The 16,534-nt window shown below is 38.7% G+C and overlaps 2 protein-coding genes across 3 annotated transcripts; one reads left to right on the forward strand and one right to left on the reverse strand.

Annotated features, from left to right (window-relative positions):
• The first annotated feature begins 2,061 nt into the window (after positions 1 to 2,061).
• Positions 2,062 to 8,733, forward strand: LOC130178745 (immunoglobulin lambda-1 light chain-like). The gene is made up of 5 exons (XM_056391198.1): positions 2,062 to 2,548; positions 2,641 to 2,967; positions 5,552 to 5,701; positions 7,460 to 7,768; positions 7,848 to 8,733. Exons 1-5 carry the CDS (start codon positions 2,506 to 2,508, stop codon positions 8,033 to 8,035), a joined length of 1,017 nt encoding a protein of 338 aa, XP_056247173.1. The 5' UTR covers positions 2,062 to 2,505; the 3' UTR covers positions 8,036 to 8,733.
• A 2,177-nt stretch (positions 8,734 to 10,910) lies between these two features.
• On the reverse strand, positions 10,911 to 16,297 carry LOC130178940 (immunoglobulin lambda-1 light chain-like). 2 transcript variants are annotated; one of them, XM_056391590.1, is made up of 5 exons: positions 16,040 to 16,292; positions 14,723 to 15,947; positions 12,837 to 13,145; positions 12,632 to 12,706; positions 10,911 to 12,023 (listed from the first exon to the last, which is right to left on the reverse strand). In XM_056391590.1, exons 2-5 carry the CDS (start codon positions 14,859 to 14,861, stop codon positions 11,857 to 11,859), a joined length of 690 nt encoding a protein of 229 aa, XP_056247565.1. In that variant the 5' UTR covers positions 14,862 to 15,947; positions 16,040 to 16,292; the 3' UTR covers positions 10,911 to 11,856. The 2 variants fall into 2 exon arrangements, with proteins under 2 accessions (XP_056247565.1, XP_056247566.1); XM_056391591.1 differs by lacking the exon at positions 12,632 to 12,706 and having other exon boundaries at positions 16,040 to 16,297.
• Positions 16,298 to 16,534: the final 237 nt, after the last annotated feature.

Here is a 16,534-nt window from a genome sequence, read left to right on the forward strand (position 1 = left end):
GAAGAATAATGCAGTCCTGGACAGAATGGACGGATTAGAGTTTATGAATTTGGCCCCAAAATGTATTAAAATCACTTTCTGCTTTATATGCTTTTACAGTTTTGTGGTGCAGTGTAGTTTGGACAATTCGGGGCATAAATCTAGTTGAGATAGATGTTAACGGCACTGCATAACAACAGCAACCTGAGTTTACGGGTTAGCTTAGCTGCTAGCTGACTAAAACCATAATTAAAGCCAAATACTGTACATGCATATAGATAATCAATTGTTACATACAAACAGGGTTTGCTAACCTCTCAACATCCAGCGACGTTGTTAAAAATAAACGTTACCCGGCTTGAGTCTGGACTTTGAGAGAAAGCTTCGGTCGACGAGCTCCATTCAGAAATGTGTTGATTTAAGGTTTTTTTGCTTGTCGGGTAATTAAGACAAGTTAAAAGGATTTATATCAATGTTGAGCGACTTTCGATCAATACGTAATACATTTGAGCCATTCAGTTGCACGTTATTTAGGTCAGATTTAGTGGAAAACTGGATCACACAGCCTGCTGCTGCCACCTGCTGTGGTTTGGTTTCAGATGATTAACAGGATAAAAACAAGAGAAATACTAACGGGGTCTGGATGCGAGACCAAATGGAGACACTCGCAGTAAACACCACAGTTCCAGTCATACTAGAATAAGTATTTGTAGTATTTGGAAAAACAACAGACATTTATCAGTTTGATGCTTCATTGTTCACCGGACTATAAGTCAAGGGCCCTAAGCCTATATCTTACATTCATCTCAGTGACTTGATCAGTACAACATCGATTGATCGATCAAGTTGCACTTTGTCTCAGAGAGATTTTGGGGAAATCTGGTTCACGCAGCCTGCTGCTGCCATCTGGTGTGAGTTGGCGTCAGGTGATTGGAAGAATAATTAACAAGTCACTGTATTAGGATGTGAAGCCATGAAGACAGAAAGTGAGATGTTTTGAATGGAGTCTGGTTTGTGAATATATCAAAATGGATTCCTTGCTTAGGTCTGTTAAATATAGTGAATAACGGTGGCAGAATTAAAAAATACATAAGAATACCACCCAAAACAACTGGTGTGAACTTCAACAAAACCAAATACAGATACAGAGATCAGGACTATGTTGTGGTAATGTCAGTACAAATATTTGCAGCATTAGTTGGACTTATTGTCCAATACCATTCACACTGTAACTAGGCTCATGCAAGTGCATTTTATTTATTATAAATGGACAGAGGAATCTACATCTTCATATTTATCTAATTTATGTTATTATGTAATTTTATTTCATTTTTTTATGATTTTGTTTTTATTTATTGTTTTAATGGTCTTTCTTCCATTGTTGCTTGTGTCTGAGAGTTAACAAACATCATTTTGTTCTATGCCCACAGTGAATAAAAGCAACAATAATAGAGGTATTTGGGGTATTTTATTCAGTGGATATCTTCTATTTCTAACAGCAGGTAGTATTTGTAGTGGACTTTTAGCCTGTAGCATGACAATTATAATACCTGCGGTTTTCTAGTACAGATGCAAAAAGTATATCTAGTTGTAGTTTCTGTCCAGTCAAAGTGCTTCATAGGATTCGTGTAAAATAAAATGAACAATGTGGATGTAAAAGAAATAGAGGCAGTGGTGATATTTTGTAGCAGTTGCTGTATTTGTAATATTAGAATTCACTGCATTGTATTAAATGCAGTAGAAATAGTATTTGAACAAATTTTTCGACGTAGTAGCAGCAATGACTCTAAGTATTAGTTACTTGTTTTGTTTCAGCATGTGTCACTGTGTTATTTTTGCATTTCAATAAAACAAGAGGCAAGAGCATCATCACGTCGTTATGGCAACCACCATCAGCATCATCTGGATCTCCCTGCACTTCTTCTAACTAACCACAGGGTGGAGGTCTTCCTCTCTGATTCATTTTAAATTTCAGCACCAGTAGCAAACAGAGACTCAGAAACACCTTATTTCTCTATATCCTTTATTTAAACAGGGAACAGTATTGATTTTCACGTTATACCATCACCAAAATATTCTGATTGTACACTGGATTTAAACAGTTTAATTCTACAGAAAATATACACAAAAAAAATCTGATTGGACTAAAATGATTTACACTGTGCAAATAATGTCATAAAACAACAATGTGATCTTTTTTCACTACAGACATTTCGAACATGTCACAGGTGTAAATAATAAAAAGAAATTAGGCTGAATTCCATTTAGCTTCTTCAGGTTCAGAGTCCATTGTTAATGTCACACCTGTGCTTCTCTACTGTCACAAGTCAAAATGTCTGCAGTGAAAAAAGGCCTTCGGTCAGACAGCCGCCTCATCTGTGGGCCGCAGGGGCTGATGGGAGGTTTGAGGAGGTGTCAGAAACCACATGACCCTCGTCTGAGCTCACAGCTCGTCCTTGTTTGGCCTCAGCTGCATCAGAGCTCCACTTCTCCCCAGCTTCACCACAGGAAACACCACGGCACAAAATGCTTTTCCTCCCAGCTGCTGCTCTGTGCTGTCTGTGTTCAGGTGAGTGTTTCCAGCCAATCAGGAGCCAGCAAACTCCACCTGTGACAAACACTGTCACACTGACCTTCATCTACCTGTCTGTGTCTCCACAGCGCTGGTTGCCATGGCAGCAGAGCTGATTCAGGACCAGTTATCATTGACCAGGAGAGTTGGTGACACAGTCTCGTTCAGCTGTGGAGGAACTGACCAGTGTGGTAAACAGCAGGTTTACTGGTACCAGAAGACGGAGACAGACCCACACAGAGTGATTCTACATGTTGACATGTCTGATGGGACGGTTAACTCACGCTACAGTCATCCTCAGAAAGACGATTTCTCAGCTTCAAGAAAAACAGACGGCTGTGAGTTGAAGATAGAGAAAGTTCAACTCTCTCATTCAGCCTCCTACTACTGCTGCTGTCAGAAGAAAGTTTCCCACAGTGAGAAATAATCCCTGCAGCCTGAACAAAAACCTCCAGATGAACAAACAGTGTTAGTGACAGGAAGAGAGCAGTAAACCACAACCCAGGTTTCACCTCCAGCTCAGACGGGCCACGAACAAACAAACAAAGGGCAACAATCTGAAACGCTTCCTTTGGCCCCTTCACAGTAAAAGCCTTCCACCAGCTCCATGTTGTTTCTCAGTTTAGATTATTTACTTAAAAGACATTCAAAAACATATCAAACGCAAAAACTCCTCCAACCTAAACAACCATATTGGTCGTTTTTTTCAACCCTCTGATACGACCTATAGCAGTGTCATGTCAAATAGCGCCCCTAAGCGGGATGCTTACTGGACCTCTGTTGTCGTGGTTACCATAATAAACACACGACTGTACCGAGAGCGGCGTACCAACGTTGCTGTGGTTACTATAATAACAGCCATGGCTTGGTTAGGTTTAGGGAAAAAAATCATTATTTTGGGTTAAAACAGGCACTTCCTCAACATCAGACAATCTTTGTTGTCATGGTTACAATAACAACGAACGGTCATGGATAATAGAAACGATATAAACAACTAGTTTCACGTGGGAATCGAACGCCGCTTTCCTGTGTCATGTTCATCCATCCACCACAACCTCCTCCTGACGTGGACTTTGTCTCTCTTTATACTACGTCACCAACACTTTTCCCTTTGCTCCTGTCGTAATTTTTACGACCACTAGGTGTCACCTAGCAACAAAACGTAACTATGGGTCATAATAAGCTGCTACACAGACGACCTATAGGTTCATTTGTTACAGGACAGTCTCATCAAACAATAACTACCCGTAGTCTTGAAAACTGACAGCAGACGTTTTTCAGTTTTGTCCCTTGAGCAGAAGAAGCTACGATAAGATTAGACACCATCAAACAAAATATATTTTTAGGTCATCAACAGACGTCAGTGTCCATCAGAGTAAAGACCACCAGAATGTCTTCATTTGTATTCTTTGTGACTTTGAGCTGCTAAGTTATTGATTCGCTTGGTGATCAGTAAATTATTAATACACCTGATGTCTATGCCACATATTGACCTGGAGTTTTCAGCTGCAGCGGGAATCTTTAGTTCTGTGTTTCAAGCTGATGACGACGACTAATAAAACATAGTGTGTGCTGTAAAGACTCAGCTTTTACTTAATAACATATTTCTACCTATAATGTCCACAGAAAAGACCTGTATGTAACTCAGTGGAACATTTTCTATCTGATGAAGAATTTATTTTCCTAAAGACAAACATTTTCTGCTGAGTTAAACAGAGCTCAGAGTTTGGATGCAGTTCCTTAGTTGACCATTTTTTTATTTTTAAAGAAGTCTTAATTTACCCAGAATTCATTGTACCACAGACGGGCTTAAGATAGTCAAGAACTAAATTGCTTTGCGCAACAGATGAATTCAGTCTTTGTGAAACTGGACCTTGAAGTTGTTTCTATATTTTCAGAATTGAAGAAAACATTCGATGATGAAAGTAATGAAACTCTCATATCTGAACATGAAACTAACTCTTCTGTTTGTTTATCAATAATAATAAACTCAGTGGGTGTTCCACAAGGATCAACATTGGGCCCTCTAATAATTTATCTTATGTATATACAGTATGAATGATCCTCCTGAATAATATCGCATCGTAAATATTCTATTCCTCCCACTATCTACCTTCCTTGTCCACCACCGCAGGGGCTGATGGGAGGTTTGAGGAGGCGTCAGAAACCACACGACCCTCGTCTGAGCTCACAGCTCGTCCTTGTTTGGCCTCAGCTGCATCAGAGCTCCACTTCTCCCCAGCTTCACCACAGGAAACACCACGGCACAAAATGCTTTTCCTCCCAGCTGCTGCTCTGTGCTGTCTGTGTTCAGGTGAGTGTTTCCAGCCAATCAGGAGCCAGCAAACTCAACCTGTGACAAACACTGTCACACTGACCTTCATCTACCTGTCTGTGTCTCTACAGCGCTGGTTGCCATGGCAGCAGAGCTGATTCAGGACCAGTTATCATTGACCAGGAGAGTTGATGAAACAGTCTCATTCAGCTGTGGAGGAACTGACCAGTGTAAAAATCTTTATGTTTTCTGGCTCCAGAAGAAAGAGACAGAAACATTCAATATGATTCTTCGTATCAACAGGAACACTGGAGCAGTTAATTCAGATTACAATCATCCTCAGAAAGATGATTTTGTATCTTTTAATGAAAGGAACGGCTGTGAGTTGAAGATAAAGAACGTTAAACTCTTTCATTCAGCCTCGTACTACTGCGCCTGTTATGAGTCTGTTTCCCACAGTGAGAAATGATCCCTGCAGCCTGAACAAAAACCTCCAGATGAACAGATGTCAAACAGTGTTTGTGACAGGAAAAGAGCAGGAAACCACAGCCCAGGTTCACAGATTTCACCTCCAGCTCAGTAAACACATTAATATTTAGTTTTCCTCTGACAAAGATGGTGATGCTTTTTTATCACGGTTGTTCTCTCACGAGGACAAAACAAGTTTCACTACTTTTATTAAGCTACATCTGAGCACTAGAGAAACACATGATGGAGCTGAAATATGATCCTGGTTCATGATGTGGACTCGTGGACATCAGCTGACACATTCAGCAGCAGACAGGTTTTTGTATCAGTGTCTTTCACTGTGGGAGCAGCCAACGAAACCAACAGGTATCTCATCTTTGGCTCTGGGACTAAACTGTATGTAACAGGTAAGAATAAACATTTATTTTCCTTCCTTATTGAAGAACTTGATTTAAATTTACATGTTGGTTTTCAATCATCAGTAGACAAGTAGTGATGTACAAATTCTCACTTGATATCTGAGACGAAATTAGTCGTCATTATCATCTTAAAATGTGACAGTGACAGAATCAGGTCTCTGATATATTCTGTTTCATTCACTCCTGCTCATGAAACTTCAGACTGGTTTTTCTTTGTGGAGGATTTTCCTGATTTTCCTACAAAATCTAGAAAATGTAATAATCAGAGTGAATTTCACTGATGAGCAGGATGTCCAGGAGTCTATAGACTTTTAATGAAGCTCTGCATAAAAATATCTCGTATGTGACTGTGATAAATCTGCATCGTCTCTTGTTTCGTGAATGTTATTCATCTGTGTGGTATATCATTTCAAACATAATTAAAAGCATGTTTTAATTGATATTTGATGGTAAATGTATTTGTGCAGGATACTAAATATATTTTGGAAAATCATAAAAAATGGTAAACATGACACAATTTGTATTTATGTGTCTGTATTTAATGGTAAATATTTAATATGATAAATGAATAGAATTTATATAATGTCTATGAAAACTATATAAAACTATTCAACTTGTCGTAAAAGTCAAAGTTAATGTAATTCGGATTTTAACACTTAACAACAAATAATGAAAAAAATTGATCAGTATCGTTATTAGTTTTAAAGAAAGTAAAACGGGAGAAAATCACTTTTATACATAAATATATCACATATATAATGAGCTTTTAAATGTTTTAACTGTGTTGTGTGGCGGAAAAAAAGAAGCGACAGCTCTCATTATAAAGCAAAATACTCAACCACAAACTACGGTCTTTATATATACATATATTTATATATATGTACGCCTATATGTATGTATGCACACAAGTATATAAATATACAACTCTATCGGACAAAAGCTAATTCTTTAAATTGTTTTTTGACTAAAATAATTGGATTAGTAAATGTAAATCCTTTATTATGAGATATGTTAACCGTGACAGAAAATATAAAAGAAAAAAAAGAAAAATATTTAACTATGAAATTGTGTGTATAAATACATATATATATATATATATATATATATATATATGTACATCATACATTATATATCAGGAAGAGTTGTTTTATTTTTATGTAGAAGGTGAATGTTGTAAATCTTATTATTTTATGACGTGATGTAATGTATAAATACATTTCATATATATCTATACAGGTATATATAATAATATATATATAATAATCTTTATTTAGTGTCCCAAACCCACAAAACAAATACAAAACAAAAACAAACTAATAAAAGGAATTAAGTCACCTGCAACAGAACAGTCAATAAAAATCGAGTAAAATGGAGAAAAGCTCTCTGATAAAAGAAGAGATTTAACAGAGGTCACTGATCCTCCTCTGCCCGAGGATCTCAGGCTGCACTGACCATCAGCACAGGAGCGAGGCCACGAAGAGAATAAGAAGTCAACATTAACATGGTACAATCATTAAAACAGAGTGGGAGCCAGTGTGAGGAGGCTGCAACAGGCCTGATGTGGTCGCTTCTCTTGGGCCTTGTTAAGAGATTCCTGGTTGAGGCAGGTGAAGAGGAGAAAACGGTCTCTGTGTCTTTGAAAGACAAAGTCCATCGTCACTTACATATGCTGTTGTCATCCGTCACATCTTTTCTGTTGACTGTGTGAATGTGTCTGTGCTGCTTGTTGCTGCTGTCAAACTTCAGATGAGGCGGTAGTGAAGCCCGTGGTGAGCGTGTGCCCAGCAGCACCCAGAGCCCACCCTGAGGGGAAGAGCTCCCTGCTGTGTCTGGCCTCAGCCATGTCTCCTCCTCTGGTCCAGTTCTCCTGGAAGAGACAGAAGGAGGATGGTTCTCTGGAGGAGCTGAAACCTGATGATGGAGAGCAGCTGGTGCTCACAGAGCCGGGACGCACCGCCGCCATCTTGCTGATCCACCAGCCGGAGAACAGCACGTATAAATACCGCTGCTACGTCGAGCACGAGGGCGGCACAGTGGAGGCCCAAACACAACAAGGTGATGAAGGCTCGCTGACTGTGTTGAGCAGTGATTCAGCTTCATGTGAGCACGACTAACTTCTCTTTCAATCCTTTAGTTATGGTGGCCAGAGCTCCTGCTCCTCCTCCACCTCCGGCCTCCGTCCAGCACTGGTTCAGAGAGCGGCTGCTCTGTCTGCTGTACACAGGGCTCATCGTGAAGAGTCTGGTGTACTGCTGTGGACTCTCTGTGATCAGGATCTTCAGAAACAAGGGGCCGTCCACTCACAGCCGACGTGCTGACTGAGTGTCCTCCAGCAGCTTTAACCGCTCACTGAAGATGAACGGTATCTAACGAGCCCATTAAGACTTAATGATTTAAACCAGAACCAAAGCATGAATTTATTCTGACACCCTCCGTCTGTGCAGCCAACGCCTGAACTCCTGTCATCTGCAAGTTGTTTAAAACACACAGAAGAGCCTGACACTGCTGCATCATGTTTTCAGGGCTTCTTTCAGAATAAACCACTGTTAGTGTTCATTGGAATAAAACCACGTCTCCCAGTGCAACAGCGACTCACTGATGTGTTTTGAACAGTTTCTGGAGAACGGTGGAGCTCAGAGATCCATCAGGCTGTGATCAGACCTGCTGGTAGAGATACAATAACACCATTTTTAATCAATGTTTTATAGAAAATTAATGAATTTCTCAGAGCTCACACATTATTCTCTTAACAAGTTTTAATATTAACATCAATTTTTTATATCTGACTGTTTATAACTTCATTAAAACGTAATCAGGAGATAACAGACACACAGCAGCTTTCAGGGTCTTTTTTTAATATGATGCTTATTTTATATATAATGTTGAATATATCTGTCAGTTTCCTCAGTTACTCTTTCTTTATCCTGATATTGTTTTTGCTGTAATGTATTTTTGAAGTGTTTTAATTGTTAAGCGCATATTGTAAAATCTGAAAATAAAGTTCCTTTCTCTTGCTCTTATTAGTTACAGCAGCCGTTCAATTATTTTTTATGACTGTTTTTTTAAGTCTGTTTTTGTTCAGTAATTGTTTTAGCAGTGGTGGAAGGTAATTAAGTACATTTACACTAAGTACTTTTTTGAGGTACTTGTACCTTACTTAAATACTTGCTTTTCATGCTACTTTATAATTCCACTCCACTTTCTTCTTCACTACATTCATTTGACAGCTTTAGTTAAACAAGCGAGATACTTTAACACTTCAGTTCAGTGAAGCTCCTCCTGTTCTGTTTCGACCCCCCCACGTTGTCACTGTATAATTCACACTGTGTCACAACACTGAGGTTTAGAGTTTAGTTTAGTTTCAGTCTAGTTTCCTTTACACCTTGTTTGTAAGTTTGACGTCTCTTGCTGAGCTGTAACAAACAGGGCCAAAGTAATGAGGACGTCGTCAATATGCATTAGTTATAATTAACTGAACATCATTAACAAAGCAGCTGCTTTAATTCTCTATTCTTCACATGGTGTGAAATGCAAACAGGGACACACTAAAGCTCTTGTCAATGATTCCTTTTCGTGTTGAGCCTTGACAATATCATATTTATATGAATACCGTTTACTAACGAGCTCATAAACAGATGTTAATGTGGTGTCTATTCTAGACCACACGAAGTTAAACCAGGGACGAGGAACTCACACGTCACACGTTTCAGCAGTTCGTCATTAGTCTCATCAATATGCATTTAGAGTTCAGAGAACCCCACATGCTGATGAGCAGCAAATTACTGAAACTTTATTCAGGAGTGGGTAATATGCAGATGTGATCCAGGCATCATGAACCAGATGTTTTGGTCCTGTCTGCAGCTGGAGGATTTTTGGACCAGGGTATCAGCTGGTCGCCAAAGGTTAGAGATCAGGCTCGAACATGAACGACTAAAACATTTTACTGCACAACCATGAGGTTTTATAAGATCTGGAAATGTTTCTTTGTTCAAATACTCATCAATGTTCTGGTTGTTTGCAGATTTATATTGAGAAAATGTAATAAAAGTTTTTGAATGATCAGACATTACCAACAGGCATCAGACCATACAACATTTAAAAGTATGGTGCTTCAGGTATGCTGACTTGTTCGTGGGTCTCTGGGTTCAGTTGAACTTTGTGTGGGTGGAGGGCTGAGCGGAAAAAAGTGACACCAACAGACAAACTACAGAGGGGGGTTCATGTACAGCAGCAGATATCAATCTGCTCTCAGTGGTTATTAGGTCTCATAAAAAACTGTTGACAGTGAATCAACACTTCCTGCAGCAGATGGCATGTGTGGGTGTCTGCTCTGCAGCCTCCACACCGTTAGCTGTGGCTTTTCACTAACCTAACCCTTGTAAATAATGTTTCATATTTTATCTAGTATAAATTTGAAATGGCTCGTAAATGAAATAAATGTAAACAACAGTGTCATCAGCGTAGAGTTTTACATCCACACTGACACTATAGCAGTAGATGGCTAATTTTCAAGCTAAATGTTAGATGAAAAAACTCCTTCAATCTGCTCAGGTCCCATTTTATTAGCTTCTAACAGTGTTTTCAGTCTTCAGAGCGTTCACATGAGACACATTACAAACTGAAATCTGAACGTGAGAGTCAAGAAAATAAAACTGGGATTTTTGACCGAGGTGTTGGTGGACATCATTATTAGACAGACAAATTAAAATGCAAAAAAGTAGAAATACATGTATGTTATACATACAAATCAACATAAATATCAGATAAATTAAGATATCCTCCTGCATATTTTTGGGTATCAATAGGTATTTTGTTTTTGTAAGTGAGTTTCTTTTCTATATATTATGTTTTAATAATTTAACCAATTAATTTTCGACTACTAAAAACCAAAGGTTTTTCATTAATTCTTTTAGTTTTAATATTGCATTTTATAATTTTTATTTTCATTAATTTGTTGTCGATGTTTTATGATTAAATTATCAATTATTTATCATATGACGCACATTTTGCTAATAAATCAAATTAATTCTTAATTCAATGAAAATTACAGTTCACACAGTTTAAATTAAAACCATGAGAGAGTTTTTAACATTAATCTGAACAACTATCCACAAACCGCAGCGACAGAAACACGACGCACTGAGACAAACACATGATGTTGTTGTTCTCTTCTTGAAGCAGAACTACAGCGTCCATGTTGGTTCACCTCAGCTCTCTTTATTTCAGTAGGTTACAGTTGATCAAAAACACAAGCTGTTGTCAGAGAAGTATGTGCATCGCAATCAGGCCAGATGTTAATGAGTTCACCTCATGAATCCACTGACCTCTAGTGAATTACATTCAAGCTTCAGTTGTTATCAGTGTAGCTGTCTGTGCTTCTGTGCGCTGGATAAATAGAATTCTTAGTTCACTTATATTTTGTAATGATAAAACTATAAGATTAAACTTGCATTTGGGTCACCTAACAATTTAACCTTCTGCTCTTATGTTCAAGTTGCTGTTTGATCATTTTTATAACAACTATAGTTTCACCACATCTCTGATTGTTCATGTTTGTAAAAGCGCGTACTGATGTAAACAACACTGTCATCAGTGTAGAGTTTCACATCCACACTGAGACAATTATTAAAGATGATTAATATACAACCTAAATTATCAGGGGGCCCAGCACTGAACCTGGTGGTACACCCACAACTACTTGTATGGATTAAATAGCTAAATGTGCCAGTAAAAATATTCAATATAGTTTTTTTCTGATGATTTAATCCAAAACCAAAAGAAAATCAAAGAAAAAAAATAGTAAACCGTGAAAGAAATTAGATTTTCATTGTATTCAGAGTAACACTGATGAATTCTTTTTCAGATTAAAATGTATTGAAATGAAAAACAAGAGGATAAAAACACCATACACAGTGAAATATCTACCAAGCAGCTAATGATTCAGCAAAATTTCAAGATTAAAAACAAAAAATGTAGATTTAATAAGTGAAAATATGTGTATATATGTTTTTGTAATTTTAAGCAGACTGTATATAACCTGTGAATAAAAATATTCATTTGACTTAAATTTAAAACAGGGATCAAAGAGATAAATGAGATGAAGTGATGAGATTTGATGGAGAGAATAGACGAGCAGAAAACAGTCAGTCAGCACGTCTGCAGTTGGTGGACGGTCCCTTGTTTGTGAGGATCATCAGCAGAGAGAGTCCACAGCAGGACACCAGACTCTTCACTATCAGCACTGTGTAGAGCAGACAGAGCAGCTTCACCCTGCACTGAGGCTGGAGAGGATCCAGAGGAACCACTGCAACTGAAAAGGATTGAAAAAGAAATCAGTCAGTGCTCTGCTGCTCTGCTCTTTGACAGCGTCTCCACATGAAGCTGAATCACTGCTCAACACAGTCACCAAGCCTTCATCACCTTCTTCTGTCAAGTGTTTCTGACAATTCAAATCACTCCATGAGCAAATGGAAAGTCCAACATATAAAAAGATGCAGGTTGTTACGAAATTGAAGTTTGATTCACTCATTTTCTTTTTGCAGCCACTTGGGGACTGAAGAACTCCTCAACAAGCTAAATAAACTCATCTCTGACCTTTGACCTCACACAGAGTCATTAGATTGTTTCTTCATATAGAAATATGAATGAGTGGAGCTTTAAGATACAGTCCCTGAAGCTGCTGTAGCTCCCTCAAAGCCCCACATTTAGTACAGAGCCCCCAGCAGGTGTCATTAGTCAGAGTGGGGCAGGGAAAGCTCTGTGACTGGGGTTTGTTGTGCTGTTGGACACTCTAACAGAATCAGGGAGTGTATGTTGAAATCCTTCAGTGATGAGCAGAAAGTGAACAGACTGATATGCAGCCCTAACTGCAGCAGAACATTGGAGCTGTCCATGCAGAGAGGCAGCAGGTGATCTTACAGTCATCTTGCTGCAGAGCTGCCAGGTGTGCTGGCTCTCTCTCTGGAGGACAGGGGGCTGCTGGAGCTGGAACCTCTGAAACAGAAAAGGAGTCAAATGTTTGGAGCTGCAGTGAGAAATGTCAGTGCTCTGCTGCTCTGCTCTTTGACAGCGTCTCCACATGAAGCTGAATCACTGCTCAACACAGTCAGCAAGCCTTCATCACCTTGTTGTGTTTGGGCCTCCACTGTGCCGCCCTCGTGCTTGACGTAGCAGCGGTATTTATACGTGCTGTTCTCCGGCTGGTGGATCAGCAAGATGGCGGCGGTGCGTCCCGACTCTCTGAGCTCCAGCTGCTCTCCATCATCAGGTTTCAGCTCCTCCAGAGAACCATCCTCCTTCTGTCTCTTCCAGGAGAACTGGACCAGAGGAGGAGACATGGCTGAGGCCAGACACAGCAGGGAGCTCTTCCCCTCAGGGTGGGCTCTGGGTGCTGCTGGGTACACGCTCACCACGGGCTTCACTACCGCCTCATCTGAAGTTTGACAGCAGCAACAAGCAGCACAGACACATTCACACAGTCAACAGCAGCTTCCAGCACTGCACTGCATTCAGTCTGATCCTGGAAACTACATGGACTCTGATCAATAAACTACTGATCAATACAGCACAAAGGTCCCACATACACTGGACTCACCTTCACATAGATTTACTCTGCTATAGATCATGGTTATATATGATGTAGATCAGCAGAGAAAGATTTCAATTCTTTATACTCATATTTCACTTTTATAAATCACCAGCTCAGAATATGTGTCTTCATAATATTATATTAATATTAATATATAATATATATTTGTTTACAAAAATAAAAATTAATACTATTTGAAACATGACACTTAGATATAAAGTTTTAACTGAATATTTCATGATATAAATAAAATTACAGGATTTTATTCCTAATATAAAAACAACAAACATTCAACATTATTTATTTTAACTATATACAGAATCAAAAATAAAGAAGTGTGTGTGTGTATTTTTTTATTTTCTTATACCTACAATAGTTAATATGGTATAATTTCTGTGTGTATGCACATATAAACATTTTATTTATTGATATTAAATTCTATTTTATATTAGATAAATATATCATATATTGATTATAATCTTATGAGTGAAATATTTACCCTCAGACAATTTTATATAAATGCTTCATTAAAGTAAATAAATGTTTTAGTCAGACACATTCACCATTATATACAGTGTGGTTCACTTCATTAGATAAACAGTTTTAACTTTATACAGATTATATTCACTGAGAATTAGTGTAATATTTACCATGGAAGTATAGATCTATATATATCATCCAGCATTATATATTATACACATAGAAAATATATAGGTCAGTCTAGTAATTATATCTAACCTACTTATAATTATTTAACATCATTAAAGTTGTAAAATTATTAAATGTAATATTTTACACAATTTATATATTTTCCCTCAACTTGTTTGTTTTCTGTTAAAAGGAATATTTCACATAAAATACTTTAATCATCAGACATCAACTGAATTAATTTATTGTATTATCCACCATAAACTTTACAAATATAATTTCCCATGAAGGAAAATCAGGTTTAAAAACATGAGTTTGAAGAGTCAGAGTGAACGTGAAGAATCCTGCTCATCACTGAAATTCACTTTCATTAACTGGACATTTTGTAGCAAAAGTCAAGTGAGCAGGAAAATCCTCCACAATCCTTCATGTAGAAGTCAATTGATTTGAGGAGAGAAAAGAAAAGCAGTGTGATGATTGATGAAGCAGCAGCTGATGACGATCCACAATTCTCTTCCAATATCAGACTTTTTGGACTCTTCAACAACTTTCTTGTCTCAAGCAGAAATAAAGAATTCCTTCAGCTGTGCAGTGAGACTGAAACATCTTTTCACTAATGTTGAACGTTTTCATTGAACAACGGCTGCATCAGGAACTTTGTACTAACTCTGAACAAACTAACATGTAAAGTGTGAAGCAGCAGAAAGTGACTTCAAACACATTTTACACTTCTTCAATAAAACAAGTGAAGGAAAAGAAATGTTTGTTCTTACCTGTTACATACAGTTTAGTTCCAGAGCCAAAGATCTCGTAGTACTTTCCCTCCCACAGTGAAAAAGACTGATACAAAAACCTGTCGGCTGCTGAATGTGTCAGCTGAGGTGAAGGATCCACATTATGAACCAGGATCATATTTCAGCTCCATCATGTGTTTCTCTAATGTTCATATCAACACGACTGTCTCTTCTTCTCTTTTCTTTTTTCTTCACACTGAAATATATCAACAAATATTCCCATTTCAATTGGTTCAGACGTTCATGTTCCCCTGAGGATGAACTGTAATAACTTTGGTGATGCTCTGACTTTTCATCTAGCGCCATCATCAGGTCACATTTGAATGTGTCCAATGTTAGCATGCTAACATTTCCTATAACAACCAACATGATGAACTTTGTAGCTGCTAAACTTCAGCCTGTTAGCATGTTAGCATTTAGCTGAAAGCAGCACTGTGTCTAAGCCCAGCGTCACAGAGCTGCTGCTTGGCTGTAGACTCCTGGTCATCTTTGGCTTGGAGCCTCATCACACTTGTCTTTGTACATGTCAATGCTCCAATTTTTCTCATGTGATTTAAAGTTTCTTTGTTGTTTCCAGCTTTTCTGTTGGATCTGATTTGATTCATTGAGTTTCTTTGATAGTTTTCTCTTCATCTTGTTTTATTATTGTGCTTCTGTGTTTCTTCTTTGTCCTCACTGTGAGGAGCAACAGGAAACCTGCTGAAATATCTGATCAAAATATCAATCAATATCAAAGAAAAGTCAAGAGAAAGTGTGTGAGCTGGAGGTGAAATATGTGAACCTGGGCTGTGGTTTCCTGCTCTCTTCCTGTCACTAACACTGTTTGACATCTGTTCATCTGGAGGTTTTTGTTCAGGCTGCAGGGATCATTTCTCACTGTGGGGATCTTTCTTCAGACAGGAGCAGTAGTAGGAGGCTGAATGAGAGAGTTGAACTTTCTCTATCTTCAACTCACAGCCGTTTGGTTTCTTAACAGCTGTGAAATCATCTTTCTGAGGATGATTGAAATCTGAATTAACTTCACTAGTATTCCCGTTAATAGCAAGAATCAGTGTGAATGTTTCTGTCTCTTTCTTCTGGAACCAGGATACCCAATCATCGTCACACTGGTCAGTTCCTCCACAGCTGAACGAGACTGTGTCACCAACTCTCCTGGTCAATGATAACTGGTCCTGAATCAGCTCTGCTGCCATGGCAACCAGCGCTGTAGAGACACAGACAGGTAGATGAAGGTCAGTGTGACAGTGTTTGTCACAGGTTGAGTTTGCTGGCTCCTGATTGGCTGGAAACACTCACCTGAACACAGACAGCACAGAGCAGCAGCTGGGAGGAAAAGCATTTTGTGCCGTGGTGTTTCCTCTGGTGAAGCTGGGGAGAAGTGGAGCTCTGATGCAGCTGAGGCCAAACAAGGACGAGCTGTGAGCTCAGACGAGGGTCATGTGGTTTCTGACGCCTCCTCAAACCTCCCATCAGCCCCTGCGGCCCACAGATGAGGCGGCTGCTGCTGATTGACGGCTCAGCTGAAGCTGTTGTGTGCTTTTCCTCTGAGTGGAAGCTTTTAAAGGGGAAAGAAAAATGACAAACTCTGGTGAGTTTAACAGGGAAAATGATCATTTCATGGCAGCAACATTAAAGTGTCAAAAGCTTCTATGTTTCAGTGATTGGTCGAACTGAGACCTTCAGTCTCCAACATGCTGTTTGTCTTCAGTCTTCTTCTGCTGTTGAAGAAGAAGATGAAGCTCACTGTCAGCCTGTAGAGGGGATTCATTTATTATTTCTACTCTTTATCTT

Source organism: Seriola aureovittata, chromosome 12 (genome assembly GCF_021018895.1).
Source record: "Seriola aureovittata isolate HTS-2021-v1 ecotype China chromosome 12, ASM2101889v1, whole genome shotgun sequence".
Classification (NCBI taxonomy): Eukaryota; Metazoa; Chordata; class Actinopteri; order Carangiformes; family Carangidae; genus Seriola; species Seriola aureovittata.